Genomic DNA, 11,765 nt, shown 5'->3' with positions numbered 1-11,765 from the left:
TGACAGACTTCGGACTTTGTGCAAAACCAAAGGTAGGCGTATGAGTTACTTTCACAATGTAGAACTAAGTCAAATACTACACACGTGTAAAAGATGTGTATTTGACATCACAGTACAATGAAATTGTATGGACAATGACATTGAATGCTATATTCAAGCTGTTCGCATGTTCATGATACACCTGTTTTTCACTTGGTAGGGCCTTAACTGCATATGTGATAGAGCAAACTCTTAAATTATTTTCCCCTCTTGCATCTCATCCTTTATTATACTCTAACGTGGAGATTATCCTATAGTATATGTATAATAATCGTGAATATAAATAAGCTGGTGTGCACATTCTCTCTTTAAACCACATTCTCATATGTGGTTTAAACCACATATTTGAAAGATCTGTATGTATGTGGAAATTATGGATACAAGCAAATATCTTTTTGCAGGTGACAATCAGATGATTCCTTAGTTCCATATACTTGAATTGAATTGTTTCCTGTGTTTAAAATTGTTTTATAGAAGCCTTTTTCCCTGTGGTAAATTTAACCCACATTTTAATGCAGTAGTAACCAAGTTTTAATGTAGTAGTGAAAATCACTGGTTTGTCAGGAAGCTATTTCATTAAATATTGGTGTAGATAGCCAGGTTGCCTCATGCCCGGTAGCTCTTGGATCGTGTTCTTCCAAGTTTCATACTTTTACGCCCCTCACAATTGTGAAGGAAACTCTCATTCTTAGATTAGGAGCTGAAGACTGTTAATTTCTGAAGGTAACACATGAATGCTCAGTCTTGAACAATTTGCATTTACTGAAGTAATAGATTATATCAAAACAAAAGACGAGGTCAACTCAAGTGCACAGCAGAGCAAAACGAAGCCACCATGGCCTTTAATGCCTCTTTATCAGAAGACTTTAATGCAGTCTAAGTCTACTGCTTCTGTGTGACTGACTTTTCTGTGGTATTCTAGGGTGGCCTTGATTATCACCTTAGCACATGCTGTGGAAGCCCAGCTTATGCAGCACCAGAGCTAATTCAAGGCAAAGCGTATATTGGCTCAGAGGTATGTAGCACAGTTGCTTTTTTTCTTTTTCCCTGGAGTTTTTAAGGTTGTGAGCTTCAGATATGTACACTTAACTTCCCTCTCAAATATTCTTCTATAATATTGCCTAAGTAATTCTGAGAAGCTAACCTTAAAAGTCACAGACCAGAAAAACACATACTGTACTCTACTGGTCACAGGTTATGCTGTTGCCTATGGAGTTCCTTTCTTAACTAATCTTTCAGGGTTTCCATAAGTTGCTTTGTTTTATATGCTGCAAAATGTTACCTTAACTCTTTCCTCTGCTGCAAATTCTTTCAAGAAGTGTTAGATTCTGTTAATGACCCATCGCACCTCCCAGACTTTTGTGCAGTCTCGTTTAGTGTCTCATACACAAGCCATCAGGCTTGTTTGACTTGAAGTTAATGTATGAAACTTTTTCTATTTTATGCTGTGTGATGTAGTAAATGTGAGAAGAAAAAATGTTAATGTCTGGCTTTGAAATTCATACCTAGAGCATTGGGACCAGCTACATCCATTTTTAATCCATTAGAACTAGAATCCCCACAAAAGTTCTAAATTGTTGCTTTATTGCAATGATGTCAGAGTATTTCCTGTCACATTTTTGTATCCCTGTGTTGGACCTGAGCTCTTTCTTTATGACTTCCATACCTTTCAGTCTCCTTTTTCTTTTTTCTTAGTGAAAATCTTGGTGTCAGTGAGTTATATGGACCTCATCATGCCAAATAGTGTCTTGCAGAGCTTTAAAGTGGTTGTGTTTACACAGGCACAGGTGCTGCTTTACTGTATAGATGCTACTTTACTAGTTCCATCTGATGAGTTTGAATTTATTGGTTTTTTTGAGCAAAATTCCTTGTATATTAAACATAATGCAACAATTTCTTTCTCTATCAAAATTTGAAAAACCTATTCCTGATGACCTGGGGGAGGACACTTGTTTTAAGCAGTTTTAGCAGAAGGATAATTGAATTCAAATTGTATGCTTGCGCTAGAGAATAGAAGATTTCTGTCCAGAAGGCAGAGTGCTGCTTCTCATTGGTTGTATATGGACTTAGCTGAAGCTGGACAATATGATCTATCACTTAACTTAGTGATCACTCTTGTGTTTTTAGGCGGATATTTGGAGCATGGGAGTACTGCTATATGCTCTGCTGTGTGGTTTTCTCCCCTTTGATGATGAAAATGTCATGGCTGTCTACAGGAAGATAATGGTATGTTCTGATTTAAGTAGAAAACCCTAAGAGTACCTTGCTAAGTGCTAATAGAGGCCTCTGCTTTTATAATGGCAGAGGCTGTTGGACTATGCCCCAGAATAAATATGCACATCTGGCTTTTGTTCCTTTTTGTTCCTTTTCCTATCAGTATTTGTGAATTTCACTTTCGTCTTCTCCATCTCTAACTTGGAGTCTAATATTTCTAAAATTTAGAGGAGAATCAAGGGTGCTCAAGGACCACTCTGGGAGAAAGCAACTGAGAGGTCGTTTATGCAGACTCTGTTTTTTTTGAGTGCATAACAGTCTGAGCGCTTTAAAATGCATGGTCAGTTCACCAGATAATGTAGTATTTTTGATTTGAATGGAGTGGACACAAATAGCCTCATAGAAAATCTATAGGAAGCTCAGTTTGTGTTCTTGGAGAATACTTAAAAGGAAACAAAGACTAATTGACTCAAAGAGATCTTGTGAAGATATTGGTACCCAGATAACTTAGTATTAAAATATCACTTTCTTACTTGCTTATTAACATGCACGTGCAATTTCTCAGCGAAATGTCTATAAATGAGGATAGAATAAATTAGAGTTGAACTGCTTTTCCTTCTCTGTTTATGAACTGATGTGCATCTGCATGCTCTCACCGAACTATAGAAGATCCTTTATGATAAAAAGTATACCAAGATGTAGAATCTGGTGTATGATGTTATTACTAAGGTCTTTGTTTGCATAAAGATTTGTCACTGGTGGAAACTTAAGAACCAAGAGCTTACATGTAGAACTGAGATGTTAAGAGCATCAGTGATTAATCCTTCATCACTTAGTCATTTGTTTAATGTGTGCAGGGGCTAGAAGTTGGACACAACTAAACATTTATTAGTAAAGCTTATTTAGGTTGTTTAGGTGAATTGAGATGAAACTTTAAAACTGAGTGCAGTTGAAAACTGGTAATCCCAATTATGGATTTTAAAGTGCATTTGAAACACATGCAGTCCGGAATCTAAAGCAGAGCTGGCAAGAGTTATGCATAAGGTATTCATAGCATAGATCATAGCTGGGTTTATAGGTGTTGAGCAGTGTGAGCTGCTCTTGTCACGGTGGTGGTTGACGTAGGGCAGAGTTTCTCCAGCTGCAGTTAAGCCCAGTGCCTTGAGGTGTGCATGACAGCCCAGCTCTAGCGGCTGCCCCGCGTGGCTCAGGTAAACGCGTGGCCCAAGCCCTGGCAGCTGCATATCCTGCGCAGACATCTCCATGGTCAAGCTGTGATGCAGGCACGCAGGAGCAGCGCATGGAGCTGATGAGCAGTGCATTGTCATGAAGCTGGAGGCTGTGGCTGGTGGTGTTCTTCCTGGCAGGAGGGCTGGCTGCAGCACAGACTTCCCCGAGCAGTGAGCTGTGTTCTTGACGCAGGCAGGGTTCATGGAGCAGGAGCATTGTGGTGGGGCCTGTGGCTGCCGCTTTGCTGCGGGGGCTGTCTGGTACCGCCGATTGCTAGTTTTGCTCTGTAAGCAGGAGTTGCGGTGCTCTGTGTCCAGTGTGTGCGAGACGTGTCCAGGAGGGCCCAGGGAGCTGAGCAGCAGGGCCGGGGGTTGCAGGAGGGGAGAAGCGTCCCGCAAGTCTGGAGGGTTGTAGGCGGGAAGCCAGAGGAGCAGAAGGGCGAGCACTGGCCCTGCCACTGCTTGTGCAAGGGAGAGCCGTAGGCCAAGAGCCATTGGTGCTGCTGCAGCACAAAGCAGCCGCGCTGGGCTCCAGAGGTGCCCTGAGGGCCGCTTGCCCTGCGTTGGGCACCTTGGGTCCCAAGGGCATCACGGAATCAGGTGGCCCCTGGCGACGACACCCAACAATGGGGCTTCCCATCCTCCCCGAGGCGTGGGGGGGGCCTGCCAGGCTCCTTCTATAGCCCCCCGCTCCGGAACAAACCTCTCCCTGAAAGCTGCTTTCCCAAAGCCTTAGCTCTGCCCACGTCCCAGGCGGCCCTGACCCTGGCTGGCCACTGGCGGCCCCCAGCGGCTCCCCCTTCATGGGGCTGGAGGTGTTGGGGATGCTGCGGAAGTGCTGTGGGAGCACTCTTGGATGGCTGGAGCTGGGAAAGGAGGGTCATGGTGCCCCTGAGGGAGTGCAGGATGCAGGCCGCTGTCCTGATTTCAGGGGGATATGAGGGCGCCTGCATCCCTTTTAACCAAGGGCTTTTGGAAATCCATCATCCTAGTCAGGGCCCAAATGGAAAGAGCTGAAGTCCTCGGTAGGACTTTTTAAACAGCTAGGACTAGCAGCATCTTCAAGAGGATGCTGAGGCACTTGAGCTGCTCTGCCGAAGGATCATGTAAGCTAAGATGAGCTTGTTCATTTCTCTTCCATGCAGTGCCCCTCCATGCAGGAGGACTAACTTGTCCGGTTGAATCCTCATGAGTGCTGGAAAAGAACAGTTATGTTTTATCTCTTGCATATGACACGGCTATGAAGAGGAACAGAACTGCTTGATTTGTTTTTAAGATTGGAAGAGATTGATGACCCTTTTTTCATATGTGATGAGCTTTGTCTTCTTCCTGCAGTACAACTAGTTGTTGTATATATTTGTATATCTTCATTTGCCTTTCCCTTCTTAAATGTGAGAGAGGCAGAAAAAAAGGCATTTTAGGAGGGTTATGCGTTTTGCATGAGCTTCCACCATCCTTTCTACGAATGCTGCAGTTACCTAAAGAGCAAAGAAGTTATTAGGCCGGGGCCACCCGACGCCTGTCCTTTCACACCGTCTGTCCTTCCAAGGAAGAGGGAGAGAAGAGGAAAGAACCTCTCTCCCATTTTAATTTTCACCAAAGGGTTGTGGAAGTCTGCTCCTGTCTGTCTTGTCTTTGTGCACTCCCAAAATGACATTTTCTTGAGGTAAGCTAGGGAAGAGTGTTGAAGCAGTTGGAGAGAATAGTGCCAAGTTAGGCCAGTGTACAAGGTATTTCTGTTATTTTCATGTTGAACTGGATGAACTGCTGATGTGTTTGGTGTCTAATGTAGCTTCTGGACTCAGCAGTGATAGTTGCATTGAAGAAGTGATTCCTCCCTCCCTTTTCTGGGTATGTGGAGGGTTGGACTGAATTGCCCTCATCCAAGTGGTATCTTTCTCCAGCAGTTCCCTGGGCAACTGTAGACTACACTTGTATATTTTAGAGACTCTAGATGAATATTTCAGCGGAGACTGACGTGGCTGTCCTTACAGATAGGTCTCTTCTCTCCCTCTCCCCCGAAAAAGAAATGACCCAAAAGGATGAAATAATGTGATGCATGGAAATGCAGTCCCTCTCTGGAAAATGATGTGGGGAAAGCACTGTTTTTGAGGAATCTCTTTAAATAGCCACAGAAAGCCAACGTATCATGGGAGAAGTAATGGTGGGCACCTGGTGTAAAATTTTGTCCATTCTCTCTCATGAAGTATTTGCTTTTATTAACTGGAAAAAAGGCTGACTGGATAGATTTAAAATGGGAAATTATCTTGTAAATATATATGTATTTTTTCCCTGCCAGAACAGTGATATGCTTGCTTGTCGTAATTACTGGCACTGGGCTTTCTATTTTATGGAAAAGGTATGAGATGTCTTCGTCTATCTGTTTTTTGGTGTCTGAATAGATAATTCTCTATTGAAAAGGCAGCTGTAGAGGGCAGGGGACTTCTGGCTATTTGAAGGGATGTTTTGATAAAATAACACAATGCCATTTTTGTAGGATAGTGTCTGGTTATTCTGAGAAGCTCTGGTTACCTTGTAGAAAGTCTGTGGATTTTTATTAGTGTTGAGAGAAGATGAGTGAGATTGCCACACATTTGAAAGTCAAATATTGTCAAGTACACTTGGTGCAATTATTGGATAGGAAGAGGCAATCAATTCTTCCATCTTTAGACCAAAATGAGGCCAAATTATCTTAAAATTCCATCCTAATAAGCTGTATCAAAGATTGTAGGGAAGAGGCAGTTGAAGTAATGTGTTAAATTGCGTAGGTTGTGTGAGGGTGCCAGAGCCCTGGAACAGGCTGCCCAGGGAGGTTGTGGAGTCTCCTTCTCTGGAGATCTTCCAAAGGCGCCCGGATGCCACCCTGTGCCACGTGCTCCTGGTGTCCCTGCTGGAGCAGGGGGGTTGCACTAGACGATCTCTCGAGATTCCTTCCAGCCTTAACCGTTCTGAGATTCGGTGATGCTGTGATTCTGTGATTAGTTCTTGTTTTTTGAGATTTTGAATTTCTTGAAGCGCTTTATAGGAATGGTTACAATATACCCTACCTGTGTGATTGCAAATGCAGAAATTCTCTGGATTTCCTAATGCTTAGCACTTAGGCCAACAAACAGGACATTGGCAAGGGGACGGTGTCATTTGCATGGAAAATTCTGTGTAGCGTGCCTGTGTTCTGTAAGGGGAACGGAGGAGGAGCCCAGTTGCAAGGATTAGTCCAATAGCTTGTTTATTTTGCCACCTTACGTCTAAACATGCTTTTTGCAGCCTACTTAAAATTATTTTCCTTCCTCTGTCATTGCAGAGCCTGTAGGATGCACTAGTTTGTGCAAAGATCACAGAAAGGGCCATGAGAGCCAGAGGCAGTGTCTTGTCTTTCTCCCTCATACGTAGTTTAAAGTAATATTGTAACCCACCATAAAATTAAAACCTAATCTTACAGACTGTCAGTAGTGTTAGCCACACAGTCCTTTTTTTAATTTTTGCTTTCCTAGGCTGAATATGAGGCTGCTCTGACAATTCATGACAATCACGTCATTAGAGGGCTTTTTTCTTTCCTGGGAACAGACACACTGAAGGACATGATATCTGCTTTCTCCTGTCTGTAGGAGATGGAAGATTGTTGGAGTGGGCCATGCATCTTCCATTTCCTTCTGTTGTTACAACATTTTGGGGAAACATTCTGAACGGGTAAAATGCCCAAAAGACACAGCATTGTATAGTTCATTTGTGATTCTTACGTCTGTGCTTTAAGGAGCTGCAGAAGCAGTGCTGGTAGTTTGCTAGCCTGTTGGTATCTGCTATTCAGACTGTGCTGGTCCTGGAAAAAATGGGAAGATATGATGTAAAATCTGTTTTCTGTGGAGTCATATTACCTGCACAAAGGGTACATATCAGATGATATAGTTTATGTGTGACAAGACTGTCAAAGTGGTGTAGGTATTGAGAGACCTGCTGTGCAGACTGCAGCTCTTATGCCTGGCAAAACGAGGTAATAGAAATGACTCTTTCTTGCAAAGAACAGAATAAGCTGGTGACTGTGATACTTACTGGATTTAATTTCAGGAGGGGCAAAACAACACAAGAAATCCCCCAGATGTGTAGTCTTTTCAAACTGTGGTATTTGGGAACGGTGCAATGAGGGTTATTGCAAAGCAAGTGGCAGCATGCTGGATGTTGCAGATAACTCTTCTATGCTGTACCGACTTCACTTGGCAGGTCAGGTTCCAGTCAAGGGAAACTTATTTTATCCTTGCACGTTGGGGGAGAATATAAAGATATTTACAGAGAAGCTTGGTCAGTGTAACAGAGAGACTCTTAAAATTCTCCTCTTGGGAAAAGGCATCATTTGGAGCTAATAATAATGTGCCTAACTTTTCTTCCTCCTTTTCTTCTCTGGCATATTTCACTCCCATTGTAACTGGAGCTGTGAGCATTAATCTATTATTTTTGCCATATACCATGTGCTGGTTTCTTAAGATGATTAGCAATGCTCTTTATCCTGGGAGAAAGTGAAACTATATTGCACATGGCATTTCTACTTGAAAAGCATTTTTTTCTTCATAGGTGTAAAGCTTGGAAAGAGGTGGGACAATGTTCTCAAGATTACAAAGAAGCATGCTAAAGATCCCGTCCTGCTGTTTAATGATGCACACATCTTGATGTCCTTCCTGGGAGCCAAAGGCCACCAAACTACTGCTGAACTTTTAACAACTCTCCAGGAACTTGCCGAGTAAGAAGGGGAATTAAGATACTGTGTTGAAGAATCTATTTGTTCTTATGACTGCAGAGTGATAATGTATGCCTTAATGTCTAGAAGGCGTTCTGTAGAAATCTTGTGCATTTGTGGTCATGAACACCGTCTGAGCCTCTGCTGTTTTTTTGCTTTCAGTGGGTTGATTCTAAGCTGTGTGACAGAGAAAGGAAGAAAATGTTGCACCTGTCTAGGACTGAGGACACTCTACATGTTGCTAGCTGTTTGTGGTGGTTCTTTTTGCTCAGATGTAAAAGGCTGTTCTTTAGTTCAGTGCCTTAATTAGTAATGATATTGTAATAACTCCTATTTTGCATAGGAACTCATGACTTATTGCCAAAGAACACCTCCATTTGTCCTGCCCCATCCTGCACTCTCACCAGCAGCTTTCCTTCAGAGCTTTCTGGCTGTAAATTTAGTGAATTTTGACATTCCATTATACGAGTAGGCCCATAATGGCTGGTGCTGCTTTTCAGCTTGCCAGCTAATAATCAAAGTCACTCATAGCTTCTTTCCCTCCTCTGTTCTGCCCTTTCCACATCATAAGACTGAAGGAAAACGTGAGCTTGACTGGTGTTATAGTCAGTTATAGTCAGTCAGACAATCCAAACGGCCTGGAAGTTGTGAGAATTCTTATCAAAATAAAATACCTGCCAGATCAAACCTGAATATAGATTTGATTTGCTTAAAGTAGGAAATAGTAAATGTCTTTCATAGGCTTACTGCACGTGTCCACAACCTCAGGGAGTATTTACAGAAAAGATAGTACTTCAGCCCAGAGCTGCCTGTTTTATATTTGCTCGGCCTTCTCTAAGTAAAGACAGCGGGACACTTTAGTTTGAAGTAGTTTAAAGCATGATAAAGCTTCTGTTTTTTTTTTTTTTTTTTCCTTGATGAAAGAGACTATGATCAGACTTGGCCTTTTGAAAAGCTAACTAATCAGGTTGAGTTAGGATTCTGTATGTTAAAAGCTCAAATAAATCTAGTAAAAGATTGTATAGAGTAAAATAGGAGCTATTGCTTATACATTAGGGTATATAGTTAAAAATATCTAAGCTGTGTTTGATATTTCCCAAAGGGCAGAGGTAAAACTCTTTCTTCTGCAAACTCACAGTCCTGCTTGGATTTTGGTGGCTGTTTTTTCTCTGACATTTGCCATGCAAGGTGGAATTGGAAGAACCAATCTATTCTGTGGTGCTCTCTGGTGGTTGAGATTTTTTGCTTGTTTTGAAGGCTAGAAATGCTCCTTTGGTTGTAATTCCGAGGTCGGTGTAGTCCTTCATGAATCACTATTTCAGAGAATTTCAAGAACAAGTCGAGTCAGCCTTCCATGGATATGCATTTTCTGGGAGTTGAAACATGTGCGCAAAGGAAGAATTCCTTCACTTTAAGTGTCTGTGAGCAGTGTTTTAAAATGCACATGTACTGGGCAGCTTACAGCGTTCCAGAAGGCTCTATTTAGTGAGGAGCAATAAATACAGAGACAGGAGTCTGTGCAGTGCAAGAGTCTGTGCAGCCAAATGGGTGGAGGGCAGATCTCTAAAGAGTTTGATTTATTTATTATTGTTTTTTTTGGTACTGCTATGAGATATCTTAGAAAGGTAATGTGAATAGAAAGCTTGCACTTGCACGTGTACCTTTTTTTGGAGTTAACTTCACTCTCTGGAATTTGGTGAGGTGCTGGGTAGCCTACTTAAGGAGCATGACCCTCAGCTGCTGTTATGAGCACTCGAAGGAGAAGGCAGAGACTAAGGTTAGTCCTCTGGCTCCTCAATGCTAAATGCTGGCTGGAAAAAGTGCCAGAAGAAATGAGAAATCTGCTCATTTGCTACCTGCCATTGAGCACTGTGCAGTGTGTTCTCAGAGATATCTCTGTAGCCTGGAGAGCAAGCCCTCCTCTGCCTCCAGTGCCGCTCCACCGCCTTCGGAAGCGAAGTGGCATTTTGGAGGCCTTGGCACTGTCAGCTCCTGTTGCAGCCGTGAAAAGACACACTTTCACATTGGCTGTGCAGATACTGCCTATGGACTAAATCATAGAATCATAGAATGCTTAGGGTTGGAAGGGACCTCTAGAGATCATCTAGTCGAACCCCCCTGCATACGCAGAGACACCTAGAGCACGTGGGACAGGACTGCATCCAAGCGGGTTTTGAAGATCTCCGGAGAAGGAGACTCTACAACCTCTCTGGGCAGCCTGTTCCAGTGCTCTGTCACCCTCACTGTTAAGAAATTTTTCCTTAAGTTCCTATGGAATTTTTGATGTTTCAGTTTCCGGCCATTTCCTCTAGTCCTATCAGTGGCCACCACTGAAAAGAGACCATCACCGTCCTCTGCACTCCCTCCCTTGAGGTATTTATAGACACTGATTAGATCCCCTCTCAGCCTTCTCTTCTCCAGGCTGAACAGGCCCAGCTCCCTCAGCCTCTCCTCATAGGGCAGATGTTCCAGGCCCCTGATCATCCTTGTAGCCCTGCGCTGGACTCTCTCCAGCAGCTCCACATCCCTCTTGTGCTGTGGAGCCCAGAACTGGACACAATACTCCAGATGCGGCCTCACCAGGGCTGAGTAGAGGGGCAGGATCACCTCCCTCGACCTGCTAGAGATGCTCTTCTTAATGCAGCCCAGGATTCCATTGGCCTTCTTGGCCACGAGGGCACACTGCTGCCTCATGGTCAACTTATCATCCACCATGACACCCAGGTCTTTCTCCGCAGAGCTGCTCTCCACAAGGTCGGTCCCCAGCCTGTACTGGTGTCTGGGGTTATTCCTCCCCAGGTGCAGGACCTTGCACTTGGCCTTGTTGAATTGCATGAGGTTTTTCACCGCCCAGTTGTCCAGTCTGTCCAGGTCCCTCTGGATGGCAGCACAGCCCTCTGGGGTATCGGCTACTCCTCCCAGTTTTGTGTCATCAGCAAACTTGCTGAGGGAGCACTCTGTGCCTTCATCCAGGTCATTGAGGAATAAATTGAACAGGCCTGGACCAAGGACTGACCCCTGGGGGACCCCACTAGCCACAGGCCTCCAACTAGACTCTGCACCGCTGATCACCACTCTCTGGGCCCTGCCATCCAGCCAGTTCCTAACCCACCTCACTGTCCACTCATCTATCCCACACTTCCGGAGCTTGCCCAGGAGGATGTTGTGAGGGACGGTGTCAAAAGCCTTGGTGAAGTCGAGATAGACGACATCCACCGCTCTCCCCTCGTCTATCCAGCCGGTCATTTCATCATAGAAGGCTATCAGGTTAGTCAGGCAAGATTTTCCCTTGGTGAATCCATGCTGACTACTCTTGAGCACCTTCTTGTCCTCCATGTGCCTGGAGACAACGGCCAGTATGAGCCGTTCCATCACTTTTCCGGGGACGGAGGTGAGGCTGACTGGCCTGTAGTTGCCTGGGTCCTCCTTCTTGCCTTTTTTGAAGACTGGCGTGACATTGGCCTTCTTCCAGTCTTCCGGCACCTCCCCCGTTCTCCAGGATCTTTCAAAGATGATGGAGAGCGGCTTAGCTATGGCATCTGCCAGCTCCCGCAGCA

At 44.0% G+C, this 11,765-nt stretch overlaps 1 protein-coding gene and 1 long non-coding RNA gene across 2 annotated transcripts in view; one reads left to right on the top strand and one right to left on the bottom strand.

The window, feature by feature from the left end:
• Positions 1-2,498: 2,498 nt before the first annotated feature.
• Positions 2,499-11,765, bottom strand: part of LOC148595553 (maestro heat-like repeat-containing protein family member 2B) — a 28,619-nt gene continuing 19,352 nt past the window's right edge. Inside the window, exons 20-21 of the mRNA XM_088520390.1 lie at positions 6,345-6,454; positions 2,499-2,510 (exon numbers count right to left, since the gene is read on the bottom strand). Coding sequence (XP_088376516.1) covers positions 2,499-2,510; positions 6,345-6,454 — 122 coding nt within the window. The remainder of the gene's footprint in view (positions 2,511-6,344; positions 6,455-11,765) is intronic.
• Positions 7,635-8,196, top strand: LOC148595555 (uncharacterized). Its single transcript, XR_015913127.1, has 2 exons — positions 7,635-7,697; positions 8,046-8,196. It is a non-coding gene; the product is annotated as an uncharacterized LOC148595555 (long non-coding RNA).

The sequence above is a fragment of the Tinamus guttatus genome, unplaced genomic scaffold, assembly GCF_059628265.1.
Source record: "Tinamus guttatus ecotype Peru unplaced genomic scaffold, ASM5962826v1 Tinamus_guttatus_pri_ptg000087l, whole genome shotgun sequence".
Taxonomy (NCBI): domain Eukaryota; kingdom Metazoa; phylum Chordata; class Aves; order Tinamiformes; family Tinamidae; genus Tinamus; species Tinamus guttatus.
Note: the sequence above shows the minus strand (reverse complement) of the source record. Positions and strands in the feature narration are given on the sequence as shown.